We start from the raw sequence: 12,057 nt of genomic DNA on the forward strand, positions 1-12,057 counted from the left end.
TTTACTCTGGTCTGTTATTTGACTGTGACCACACAGGATACGACAGTTAAGACTTGTCAACATTTGCCATTATATTATTCAAAGTCAATGTAAGCATGTGGATCCTAAATACTGCAACAAAGGATGATCTTCAATGTTCTGGGCAGTTCCGGATACCATTCTCTGACTCATCAGCATGAGAACCAACAAAGGAATAATACAATTTCAGGGTGTTGTGGTGGCTCAGTGGTTAGCACTGCGGCCTCACAGCACCGGGGACCCAGGTTTGATTCCAGCCTCAGCAACTATCTGTGTGGGTTTTGCACATTCTCCCCATGTCTGCATGGGTTTCCTCCCACAGTCCAAAAGATGTGCAGGCTAGTTGGATTGTCATGCTAAATTGCCTGTAGTGTTCAGTGGTGTTGTGGGTTATCGGAGGATGGGTCTGAGTGGGATGCTTCAAGGGGCAGTGTGGACCTGTTGGGCCAAAGGGTCTGTTTCCACACTGTAGGGAATCTAATTACAATTTAGTATTAGCACTCAGTAATAGAGTCATAGAGCATGGAAGCATACCCTTCAGTCTAACCAGTCCAAGCTCATCACTTTCCCATTTAGGCAGGCGTTTGATTTATTTCCTAATATCAGGAAAAAATGAAAGCCTTTATATGGTTCTTTTCATGGCTACTGGATATCTCAAAGCCCCACACAGCAAATAGTACCCTTTTGATGCATAGTTACAATAGTAAACGTTACAGCCAAAATGCACACTACCACCTTTCACCAATAACAATGATAATGACAAGAAAATCTGTTTTGTGATGTTGATTGAGGGTGGAATATTGGACAGAACTCCAGGGATAGTTATCCTGTTTTACTTCTTCATCTAAAGCCTTGGGCTGTTCGTCATCTGCCTGAACAGTCAGATCTGGCCTTGGCTTAACATCTCATTTGGAAGAAGGAACTTTTGACAGTGCAACATCCCTCCGTACTGTACTGCAAAGTTAGCTCAAGATTGTTGTGCTTCCGTGGGTCTTGAATGTAGAACCTCGTGATTCTGAAGTAAAAACAATGCCAGCTGAACCACAGCTGACACAGCTATTTGTTAAATATTAGCTGATGTGGCATCAGCAGGGTCCTACATGTTTGTAGCTTTAAACTAAATCATTCTAATTAAGTGTAAAGCAAGAAAGGGTCGTTAGGTCTATCAAACCTGACCCCCGCCAGACACAAAAACAGAAGGTGGTGGATAAGCTCAGCAGGTCTGGCAGCATCTGTGAAGAGAAAAATCAAGAGTTAATGTTTCCGGTCCGGTGACCCTTCCTCAAACCTTCCCATTGACCTTGTCCAATATTTCCTATAAAGTCTCTCTATGGTCTACGCAATCTCTTAAAGGGGGAAAGCATCCTCAGTAAAATAAATCTCAAGTAAAGTTTGATGCTTTCTTTCGAAAGGCCATTAACTAAAACTCCAAGATTTGATCCATTTCTATATATTCCAATAGTATTCAACAGTTCTTAATCGAGAAACGGGTCCAGTTAGAGATAATCTATTCTTCTAGTCACAAACTTTAGTCCTATCACCTCATGTCGGTTGAATTAGATTTTAAAGGAATCACTGAGCACATTGGGAGTTGATTCTACATGTACTCTCAGTGAAGATGTTGTGTTTCTAATTTGCTGCAGGCTTTTTCATTTAATTTCCACGTCCCCATCCCTTTAATAACCGCATTGAAGAGACCTCTCGTATTCGGGTGATGGAGGAACTGAGAACAACAGGTCTGACTCCTGCATCATGTTCAGTGTTTGCAAACGATTTTAAAAAGCGTTCATTTAGCATGATGTCTGTATTATTGAGAAATGGAAGTGCCTGGAGGGGAGTATGGGAAGTAGGGAAGATGAGGACCCGTTTGCTTGGTGAATCGTCTGTAGACTAGAGGGTGAAGGGATAACTGAGGGAGCTGGAGGGTTCGGGAGGTTGCAGGATCGAAGAGATGAGTTCGAGGAGGCTAAAACGAAGTGAACCTTGATTCCAGGGCAACAACAACCTGCATTTATTTCGCACCATTATCCTCATGTCTGTATTTTTTTCTCAGGAAAGGACTCTTTAGAGTGAGAAAACACAATAATAAGCCGAGGGAAAAGAGAGAGGCAGTTTGACTAAAGAGGCAGGCTTTAAAGAAGATTTTGGAGGAGGGGAGGCGACAGATCTGGGCTTATGGGCTCGGATATGGAGCACCCACTGCCGTCAGATCAAAGCAGCCCAAGAGGAAAGGTGACCGGCTTGGAGCCTTCCGGGCGCTCAGGCTTTCACGAACAAAACACGCACCCTTTGACTTGACGGTCAAACTTTAAAATCGGTACATTTACATTTTAGATAAGCCAACAGAAGTCACACGACGGAGTCCCTCGAACAGTGTAAGCTGCTGCCCTGTCTCCGTACAAATGGTCGAAAGTTTTGTTGTCCAGCAGGTCGGCCTGAGACAGAGTGACGCTATGTTGCAGCTGACATCACCTCGGCCGGCCGAGCGATAAGTGGAGAGAGAGAGAGAAATCTCATGGAGATGGGGGCTGGGGGCAAGCAATCTGTACCGGGAGTCCTGACCAGTACGTTTGCTTTATTAAAAGTGAAAGGCTTCATTTGACCCCCTCAGTGGAAGAAGTGAGAGGTGTTTTTTTAAAAACTCGGGTCTGACATTCTGTTCGCGCTGAAGGTTGAGCCACCACAAAATACAGAGAAAAGTTCGGTCTGAAACTGATCAGCACGAAACTGACCTCCCGCAGGTACATTGAGGAGCTGCGAGGCTGGGGATTCCCACAAGGAGAGGGGGGGGGGGCTTTTCCAGCCTTGTTCTCCCCTTCAGCCGAATCTTTGCTCGTGTGTTTTTATTTCTGTGGGATTTCCCTGATGTTTTGAAGTCTTGGGAAGTAGGCGATCTCTTTACATGGATGTGTCGGGGAGGAGCCGCTAGCTGATAGAGAAATGGAAGTGGTTGACGAGACAGAAGCGTTGCAGCGCTTTTTTGAAGGTAAAAACAAAATTCTCTTAGATCTTTCTCTAAAATGTAATTCTAAGAGGTTCTGGTCGGTACTGCGTATTTGCATGTCAAAATGACTCAAATCGACGGGAAAAGATAAGATAAACATAGAATACAGTTAAAGGATTCAAGTTTCCAAGGCAGGATCGGTGTAACGTAGTGAGGTATTTTATGGTGCGACTGTTTTCTTGTGTGTTCAAAACATGGCAAAATGTTTTCAAGGCACTTATTTTAGAAATAAGTATTTACTCGGATTATTTGCTTCGACTATGTGCAAAAGTGAAAGCAAATTACATCGACAATAATTCCTGCAGTTTTGTAGTGTGTCAAATTATTGGGTTTAACGTCACCAATTTGAACAAAATATTACAGATGCCAGCTCCTAATTTGAAAGTTCTTTTTTTTATGTATTCTTTAAAACTTGTGGACTTTATCATTGCAAACCGGATGTTGATATAAATCGGGGTTTAAATTGCATTTTTTTACAATAAATGAATATTTATTGGGGAAAATTACTTTTTAAGTTTCCCTAGAATATCGGTATTTCGTTCCTTTATTTGACATACTCAGTGTAAAAAAAATGCCTTCGAGTTGCCTCTGTACGGTGGCTTGCTCCAATGTTTTTGTTCCTTTTGACTGTGAGGATTTGCTCGTTTTGTTTTTGTTTATAACTAGACTGAAGTTCGGGACTTCCACATGTACTTGTTTAAATGAATCTGCTTTTGGAAAATGTGATGTGGGATTATCAATCGAGTTGGTAAAGAGCAGGCATATGACTCTGATTTCCACACACACACACACACACATCTAATCCTCCCTTGCAACTCCCTGCAACTCTGGGCCACAGTAAAACTGCAAAGATCGGGGGAGTTTACCCTTGAAACCGAAAGCCGAAGCTGGCGGATGGAAATCTTTCTGTTAGTCCCGAGTGATATTGATTGAGGCGAGAAAGAGAGAAAGAACATCGCATACAGGTGATGGTCAGAATTTGTTTAATTTCTTTCAACTGGCATGTTTAAGGACTGTGGGATATACTAAATGTAAAACTTTTTTTAAAAAAATCCAATTCATTACGTAGAAATTGCGTTAAAACGTTTTTTTTCTCTGTCCAAAAAACTCTTAACAGGTCAAGGGAATGAATTTTGAGGAAATCATGAGCAATTCAAAGTTGTTTTGTTTTGATTACTATGAGGTGCCTATTGTTAAAAACTAATTTCCCAGTTAATAATAAAGACGTCTGTAGGTTGTGTTGTGTTTTACAGACGGCGCTTGCGCCCATGATCACCCTTTTCCAATTTTTGTAGGAGATCCAGAAAAGGTCAGGAATACTCTAGAAAACCGGAGGTAATCATGCATTGGGGTTGCTTTGCGGTGGTCTGATTTTTCTCGTGAGGATTTGCAGTGACTAATCCCTCTTCGACCTGTTTGGGACTCCTTTCCAAATGAAAGGGAAAGGGGGAGAGTCAATTTAGCCTTTCATTACTGATGGGCAGATTTCCACCTACAGGGGAGGGCCATGGTCAGGGTTGTCCATAGTGAACAAGGAGATGAGGAATTGATAATGAGGTGGCGGCAAGTTTTGACTCTCCTGTTGAGAAGGGAAAGCCGCTGTCTAAAAGAAGTGAGGAGCTCCACACAACTGGAAGACTCCAGATAGGAGGTGGCTTGAAGACCCAGCAGGAGAAGATGCTACGGGAGGAGGAAGAGTGGGTGGACAGGATCTTTGGAAGTTGGGGGAGGGTGTACTAATTACATTGGCATGTAGTGAACAGGGGGAGCAAAATCGCAAAGTTTTTGAGAGGTTGGGAGGGAGTTGGAGGTCAATTTACCAATCAGCCAAGAAACTATCTCCTGGTAACAGGATCTGAGATCGGACCTACACCTCCTGGAAAGATGGTGGATTCTGATTTACCAACACACTTCCAGTTTAACTTGGGGGCTTGTTTGGGAAAGAATCCCAGGACCAGGGCTACAGAGCAGAGACGCCCCATGTTGCCAGGTTAACAAAGTGTGGACCTGGATGAACACAGCAGGCCAAGCAGCATCTCAGGAGCACAAATGCCTTTCTGTAGAAGGGTCTAGGCCCGAAACGTCAGCTTTTGTGCTCCTGAGATGCTGCTTGGCCTGCTGTGTTCATCCAGCTCCACACTTTGTTATCTTGGATTCTCCAGCATCTGCAGTTCCCATTATCTCTAACCCATGTTGCCAGGTGTTTGTTTTCAAAACTGCAAGCAACGCGTCCGATGGTCCGAGTGTGTTGGCCGATTTTGTGAGCAGATTGAGAATTTCCACCAGATCAGCGGCCGGAGCTTAGGCGGAAACCTGGGGCAGACTTGCGTGGGATGAAGAAGATGGTTTCCTGACCGCTAAGGCAATGGGACGAAGGGTGAGGAAATTCTGGGGAGGCTCGGTCACACTGAATTAGCTCTTGCATTCCGAGAAAGCCCAACAATCGGAATCAAGATACTAATGAGTGTTAGCTGTTCACTTTGCACGGAAATTTGTCCGAACACTCATTGGGAAAGTGCATTGAGCGGTAGAAGGTTCAGTTGGGCACAGACCTGTCCCTGATGCTGGGATCAAAGGACTAATCTGAATCCTTATAGCATAGCGGCAATTCTTTCCCAAAAAAACCCCCCACAGCAATACTGAAAATCCATCAGCAAGTTAACCAACATCCCAAAAAGAAAATATAGATTAATGTTTCAACACTGAGCTCATTCCATTTTAAAAAGAAACAGCACTATACTCGTTCCAAAGACTGTTGGATATTTCTTGTTTAAAAGGCACCTGTCCTTAAACATTAATCAGACGGAAGTTCAGAGCTTTGTTTCTTCCCACTTGCCAACAGTTAGATTTCTCTTTATCTCTACAAAGTTGATGCTGAAATTGCTTAAGATTTAAATTTTCTATGCCCCAGCTTTGTGTCCATTGGGACTGAAATTTGTCACTCAAGTGTTCGAATTCTGGGCTGAGGACACAGTCTCCAGCGAGACTGGCCTGTTTAACCGCGTGATCATCGACACTGGGTACAGTCCGATCTGCAGCCACATGGAAATGAGAGTGCAATTTAGGAATGGTCAGTAATTCCTCATTCATCACCACTCCACCCCTGGAGCATCGCACTCTCCAGCTTAGGAATGTCAGATGAACTTGGCTTCTGGAGTCTAGGTTAAAAACCTCTCCCTGCCCTGGTGAAGCAGCTGTCTGATGACTGTGCGGGGGATTTGTGATCATTTATTTGTCCAAATTGGCACTTTAAATATGGTTTAATGTCTACTTGGAGATTTTTCCCTGAACTACATTAATACAAATATTTTTTTCTGCTCGTTATATTGAGTTTAGTAAAATCTGGGGCATTGTAAACTAGTGTAAAATGCTCAGGTGACCTGTTAGTTAGACTGGAGACTTTTAAAACTTAATTTAGAATTAATCAGTGTTACTTGGTAAGGAGGCTATTTTCTTAATAATGATGTTCAATTTACCATCCTATTCCCATGTTGTTTCCAACGTTAGCAGTTTAACCAGCTGGGATCTGGAACTATTCACACACGCGCGCGCGCGCGCACACACACACACACACACACACACACACGATTGATCATGAGTAGATTTACTTTGTCAGTGGGCAAAGGATGGTGCATGCCTAGCTGTATAACACTGAGCAAATGTCTGCATAACATACTCCACAGTTATCTGTACGTCTCAGTCTGATAGATTGCTATTTCTCTTTTGCCTATTTCTCAGTAATATTTTAATTATCTATCCTATGGAAATTGCTGCAGATTGCTAATAATTAAAGGAAAAATTTCTCAAACAATTACTCCTAGTGATTATTATTAAAGACCAAATCTGTTTAATACTGGACAATATGTTTGATCAAGACTAATGACCGGCAGCCAATATTCTATCCACTGAATCTGCTTTACAGTGCTGGTATTCACTCTGTCAGTATTAAATCCAATTTATTTTCTTTGGTGTGGGGAGCACTAAAATAAGTTCTATTTATTATTTATTTTACTTCAATACTTTTTGTCTTTTCTGTTTAATTTTTTGTTCAGTTGCTTTTTAGATTTAACCTTGTCCTCTACATTGTCAGCTTTTTAAAATGTTGACATTGTGTTTTATTCTTTCTTTCACACACTTGTTCTACTATCCTCTAAACATATCCCATTTTTCATATTCTGTCATTCTCTCTTTCAGAATTGCTTGTGCACTCCTCCTGTCCATCTCATTCTATGTCATAAATTGTCTGTCACGCATCCAGTGACACAGCTGTCAGAAGCTCTTTTTTCACATTTTTTCATTTCCTTGGTTTCTCTCTAACATTTGCAGCATCTTATTTTAATTATTCATTTGGATTGTCTAGCTATTTGTCACTAATAAAAATGGTTGGGAATACAGAGGAATAGCTAAGCTATCTTTTCAGATGGTAATATTCTTCTGCTGACCAATCATGTGCTTCTGATATTTTCTGTTCTTATTTTGAATCATTAGCATAGCTGCCTTTTGTTAATTATCTGTAAAACAGCTATTTAGAAGTTAATCACTACAGTCTCAGCAACTGTATTCACCAATAAATCCCTTCCATTAATACACTACAATGTAATTATTGATTCAAGTTTTAATGCCAAATTATTCAGGTATGCATTGCATTAAGGGAGCTTCACTATCACAATTCCATTCCTGTTTTTAAAAAAGCACACATTCTCATTCAGATTTCATTTAAAGTAAGATATTAATTATCAAGTGTATATTTTAAAGAGAATTCATTTCACATTGATTTTCATGAGGATTTGGATGTCTGTTTAAAGAGAGACACTCACAAAATCAGAATTTCTTCCAAAGTTGGACTGACCATCAGGTGTGCTTTACAAAGAATGAAGCTAATGTTGAGAACCTCACCAACAAGTGGGATCACGTGAAGAAAGAGGATTTGATACATTTTATTTATTACTTGTGAAAACAGAATAAGGAAACCAGCCTCATTCTTGCCAAGATGGCCTCACTGATGGGAGAATGTAGTTCAACCCTTTTTTATTTTCATTTTCCTCCGTTTTAAATGAACAGAGAAAGATTTACCAATACCATGAAGCTGTGAGCCTCAAAAGCCTCTCATATTGATACATTCCATCACTCTATTCTTTCTTTTGGTGCAATGCTGACAATCCATTAGGTCCAGCATCATATTAAAGAAATGGCACTGAAGTTGAATCAGAGGAATGGGTTGAATTGTAATGTGTTTCTTTGATCTCATGAGTAATAAAACCGGAAGGGTTGAGGCTGGACCCTTGGATTTAGGAAGGATAATGGACCCATAGATTTTGAAAGGAAAATCCACCCACAGATGTTGAACGAGGGTAGGATCATGGGTAGTTTTGGTGAAGTTGGATAGTGAGTCAACAATGTACAGGTGGACTTGGAGCAACATGGACAGAGACCCTGACAGAACCTTCCCTTCCAGTCTCTGTAGAGTGCTTGCTTCTAAGGTCTTAATTCCTAATTAAAGATTAGTCACTTGAGGCAAAGTATTTGAAGATTACTAATTACTGTTGAACTGTATGCCCAAAGTAAAAACCAGCTCTCTCTATATATGCAATACGGCATGAGTGAATGCTAATAACGTAATTGTGTAAGGTGTAGAAATGTATAGTAGATTTTGAAGAGTAAACCTGTTTAGTTATTTTGTCAAGTTATTTGTTTTTCATCTCTTTGCCTTTAGATTCTTCCTCCTTCCCTTAGTGTTTATCATCCCTGCCTGCTGTAGCAGCTTGGCTGCCTGCTTCAAGACTGCTGGCTATGTTACTCCAACTCAATGTTTGTAGGGTCATTTGTAGAACCCTAACTTAAATTTTACTTGGTAGGGTAATGCAATTAATTATGCCAATAAATCAAATTGAAGCAATATTCCTCAGTAAGAGAGAAGGGGACTTGCTGAGCTGTGAAACCTCTGGTGCCAGAAATAGGAAATTTGCTGAATAGAGTTCACGCAGAGCGGACCCCAGAAAAGGGTGAGGTGGCATGTGGAATCAGAGGGGGACTCATTCAGGCAACTCCCAGCAGTGGGATCTATTGCAACATTGGCAGAAAGCTGAGCAGCAGGTTTGCAACTTGCCTATCATCTATTGGCATATTAAACCTTCCTGAATGTTTCTGTATTTCTAATCTGTCTGAGGTTAGGAATGCATAGCATAGGGAATAGTGCCATTGCATCCTGCCACTGGATTGTGTGTTGCACTGCTCCATGCTGCTGCCCACCTGAGAGGCTCAATCTCAGCTATTTGCAGTAGTTCCTGTTCAATTTGGAGTGCAGAATTGGATAAACCAGGAAGTTTTGAAATTTGGTTTCTAAGCTCTCCTGATCAAATAGTTATAGAGGTTTACAACACAGAAAAAGACCCTTTGGCCCAAGGAGTCTGCACCATTCAAAAACAGCCACGTAACTTCTAATTCCATTTTCGAACATTTGGCCCACATTCTTTTAAGTCTTGGCATTATAAGTGTACATCTAAATTGTACATAAACATGAGGGCTTCTGCCTCTACCGCACTTACTCGCCGTGAGTTTTAGATTCCCATCATCTTATGGGTAAAAAAAAATTCCTCGCATTGCCTCTAAGCCTCCCACCCTACCGTAAATCTCTGGCCCCTGGCCATTGATCCCTCCACCAAGAGGAAGAAAGATACCAGAAGGCTGCCAATAACTGTGCAGCTGTATCCCTGGGAGAGGCAATGGTTTCAGGTAGTAGAAACTTGACGAGGAAGTAAAAAAGTAATGAACATTGATACATTTGTTTATGATCTATTCTCACTTGTACACAGACCAAGAGGTAGCGCACTCCAGAATGGCTTATGCAGACGGTCCCTTCAGACATTACAATACAGGTCAGCATCACATATATACCTTAACACTGTCTGTCATCTTGTACAATGAATGTTTCATTGAAACTAAAATCAAAGTATGATAGAATTATTTGTAGGCCCCTCATCATCTGATATTTCAGGTTACCAAGATTGACATAGGCAGAATGTCTATCTGTTTTCCTAGTCAGATGCTGACTGGCCTTTCATGTATTTCTTTTGTTTGTAGTTGTTTTTTCAATCTGTTTCTCATGTTTTTTACACCTGTATGTTAGTTGGGAGTTGTTCAGTAGCTTGTACATGTTACACAGACTGCATTTGTTGCATGGAATCTCAGATGACAGGACAATCCAAGAAATTCATCAATGTATTTTAGAATGTTTTATGCTGACTAGATGCAGAGTTTTTGAATTTTGTTGGAACCCTTTCCTCCACTATCACTGCCTCTTGCCCCATCCCTGTGCCTCCCTACCTTGTCCCACCCCACTTGAAGGAGCTCCACTGGATCGTGTGCAGTCTTTGTAAAGCATGTAGCTATAACATGTCATTGCAGGCATTTGAAAGGCCTTTATGCACCCTGGTGGTAGTGTGAGTAGTTCTAAGTGTTAATAGAATTTGATATCAAGACAGCCTAGCACTTGTAGATGCTCAGTGGTTCAAAACATTGCTTATTGTTGATTTGAATCAAAGGATCCTCAGTGTCCACTTTCTATATTGAATCCATGAAGGTAACAGCCCAGGCATTAAATTTGTTTAAGGAATATGAGGAACTGCAGATGCTGGAGAATCTGAAATAGCAAGATGTAGAGCTGAATGAACACAGCAGGCCAAGCAGCATCAGAGGAGCAGGAAGGCTAATGTTTCAGCCCTAGACCCTTCTGATGCTGCTTGGCCTGCTGTGTTCATCCAGCTCTACACCTTGTTATCTCTATTAAATTTGTTTAACTCAGTTCATTAGTGAATGGGAATTGGAGGACAAGGCATGATTGATTATAGATTTAGCCAGGAGACTGAGTACTTCACACGGGAGAGGGAAGATGGAAGGGAATTCAATATATTAGAGGTCTTTCAGTGCAGATATCTCATGCAGAGATTGGATATAGCAACATGGAAGGGATCACCTCTGCTCTTTATGAAGTGTGTTAGAAAGCTACTGAGGAGTTGCTGTGTTCTATTCAGTGACTACAATGTCTGTATCAGTGAAATAAACCATGTGAAATAAACATTTTGTGCAGTTTATTTATTTTTACTTTTTGTGTCTTCCTGTTCATTGATCATTCTATTAGAAAGGCATTAAGATCTGCACTGTAATGGTGTGAATTAAATCTACTTTATGTTTCTTCGCTCTCTTACTATCAATTATCTGGTGTCATTACTTTTTGGAAGACAGAGTTTGTGCAATTTCTGCTTTGTTTTTACTGAAATTATCGGTCTGTTCAATGAGTGCATGTCAATATAAGTTGACTGCAGGGCTCATTGAATGGAGTTTAAGAACAAATGAAAATTTACACTGAACAACAGATATCCTCAAGTGCACACATTCCAGGATACTAAAATTCCCATTGGTGCTGGCCCAACTCAGCAGTTATATTTCATGCCCTGTGCAACACGAACTTGCAGTTCATCATCTGTTTTCTGTTTAGATTGAAAGTGGTATACAACATAATAAGGTACTCAATTTTAACTGTTGTTGAAAAATCTGACATTTGGTTCAAACATGCACAGAGGATACACTCAGTAATTCCTTGCTATACACACACTCCCTACCATCAGTTGAGGTATTTTTTACAAACAAATGTTTACAACATAGCTGCATTTATTTCAAAGCATTCTTTATCTCCTTTGTGTTGCTGTCTTTTTCAGAGTCTTTAATGGCTCTTACACTGCATACACGCAAGTCTTACACAGTGAGTGACAACCTGAGTGTAAAGTTGCAACATTCCCTTCAGCTGTTTTGTAGATCTGTTAACAAACAGAATTAATCAGTATCCAGAAGAATTCAACAACCTAACATCAGGGTTATGACCTTCTGGCAAGACCTGTACATAGAAAACCTGTGCTACTAACAATAATCTAAGGCAATAGAGTTGTTGCAAGTTTATATGTCTTTACTTTTCCTTATTGAGATGCTTGTCTTTTTCACACTGTCTCCTTCTGCCCTACTCTGTCTCAATACTGTATCTG

At 40.8% G+C, this 12,057-nt stretch overlaps 1 protein-coding gene across 10 annotated transcripts in view; it reads left to right on the forward strand.

The window, feature by feature from the left end:
* The first annotated feature begins 1,918 nt into the window (after positions 1 to 1,918).
* Positions 1,919 to 12,057, forward strand: part of myrf (myelin regulatory factor) — a 232,156-nt gene continuing 222,017 nt past the window's right edge. Inside the window, exons 1-2 of one of the 10 annotated variants that reach the window (XM_059652005.1) lie at positions 1,919 to 3,004; positions 9,835 to 9,897. In XM_059652005.1, the coding sequence (XP_059507988.1) occupies positions 2,959 to 3,004; positions 9,835 to 9,897 (109 nt within the window). In that variant the 5' untranslated portion in view covers positions 1,919 to 2,958. Of the gene's footprint in view, positions 3,005 to 3,855; positions 3,988 to 5,354; positions 5,400 to 9,832; positions 9,898 to 12,057 lie in introns of those variants that run through there. The other 9 variants (XM_059652001.1, XM_048545342.2, XM_048545343.2 and 6 more) reach the window with 9 other exon arrangements.

This window comes from Stegostoma tigrinum, chromosome 17 (genome assembly GCF_030684315.1).
Source record: "Stegostoma tigrinum isolate sSteTig4 chromosome 17, sSteTig4.hap1, whole genome shotgun sequence".
Taxonomy (NCBI): domain Eukaryota; kingdom Metazoa; phylum Chordata; class Chondrichthyes; order Orectolobiformes; family Stegostomatidae; genus Stegostoma; species Stegostoma tigrinum.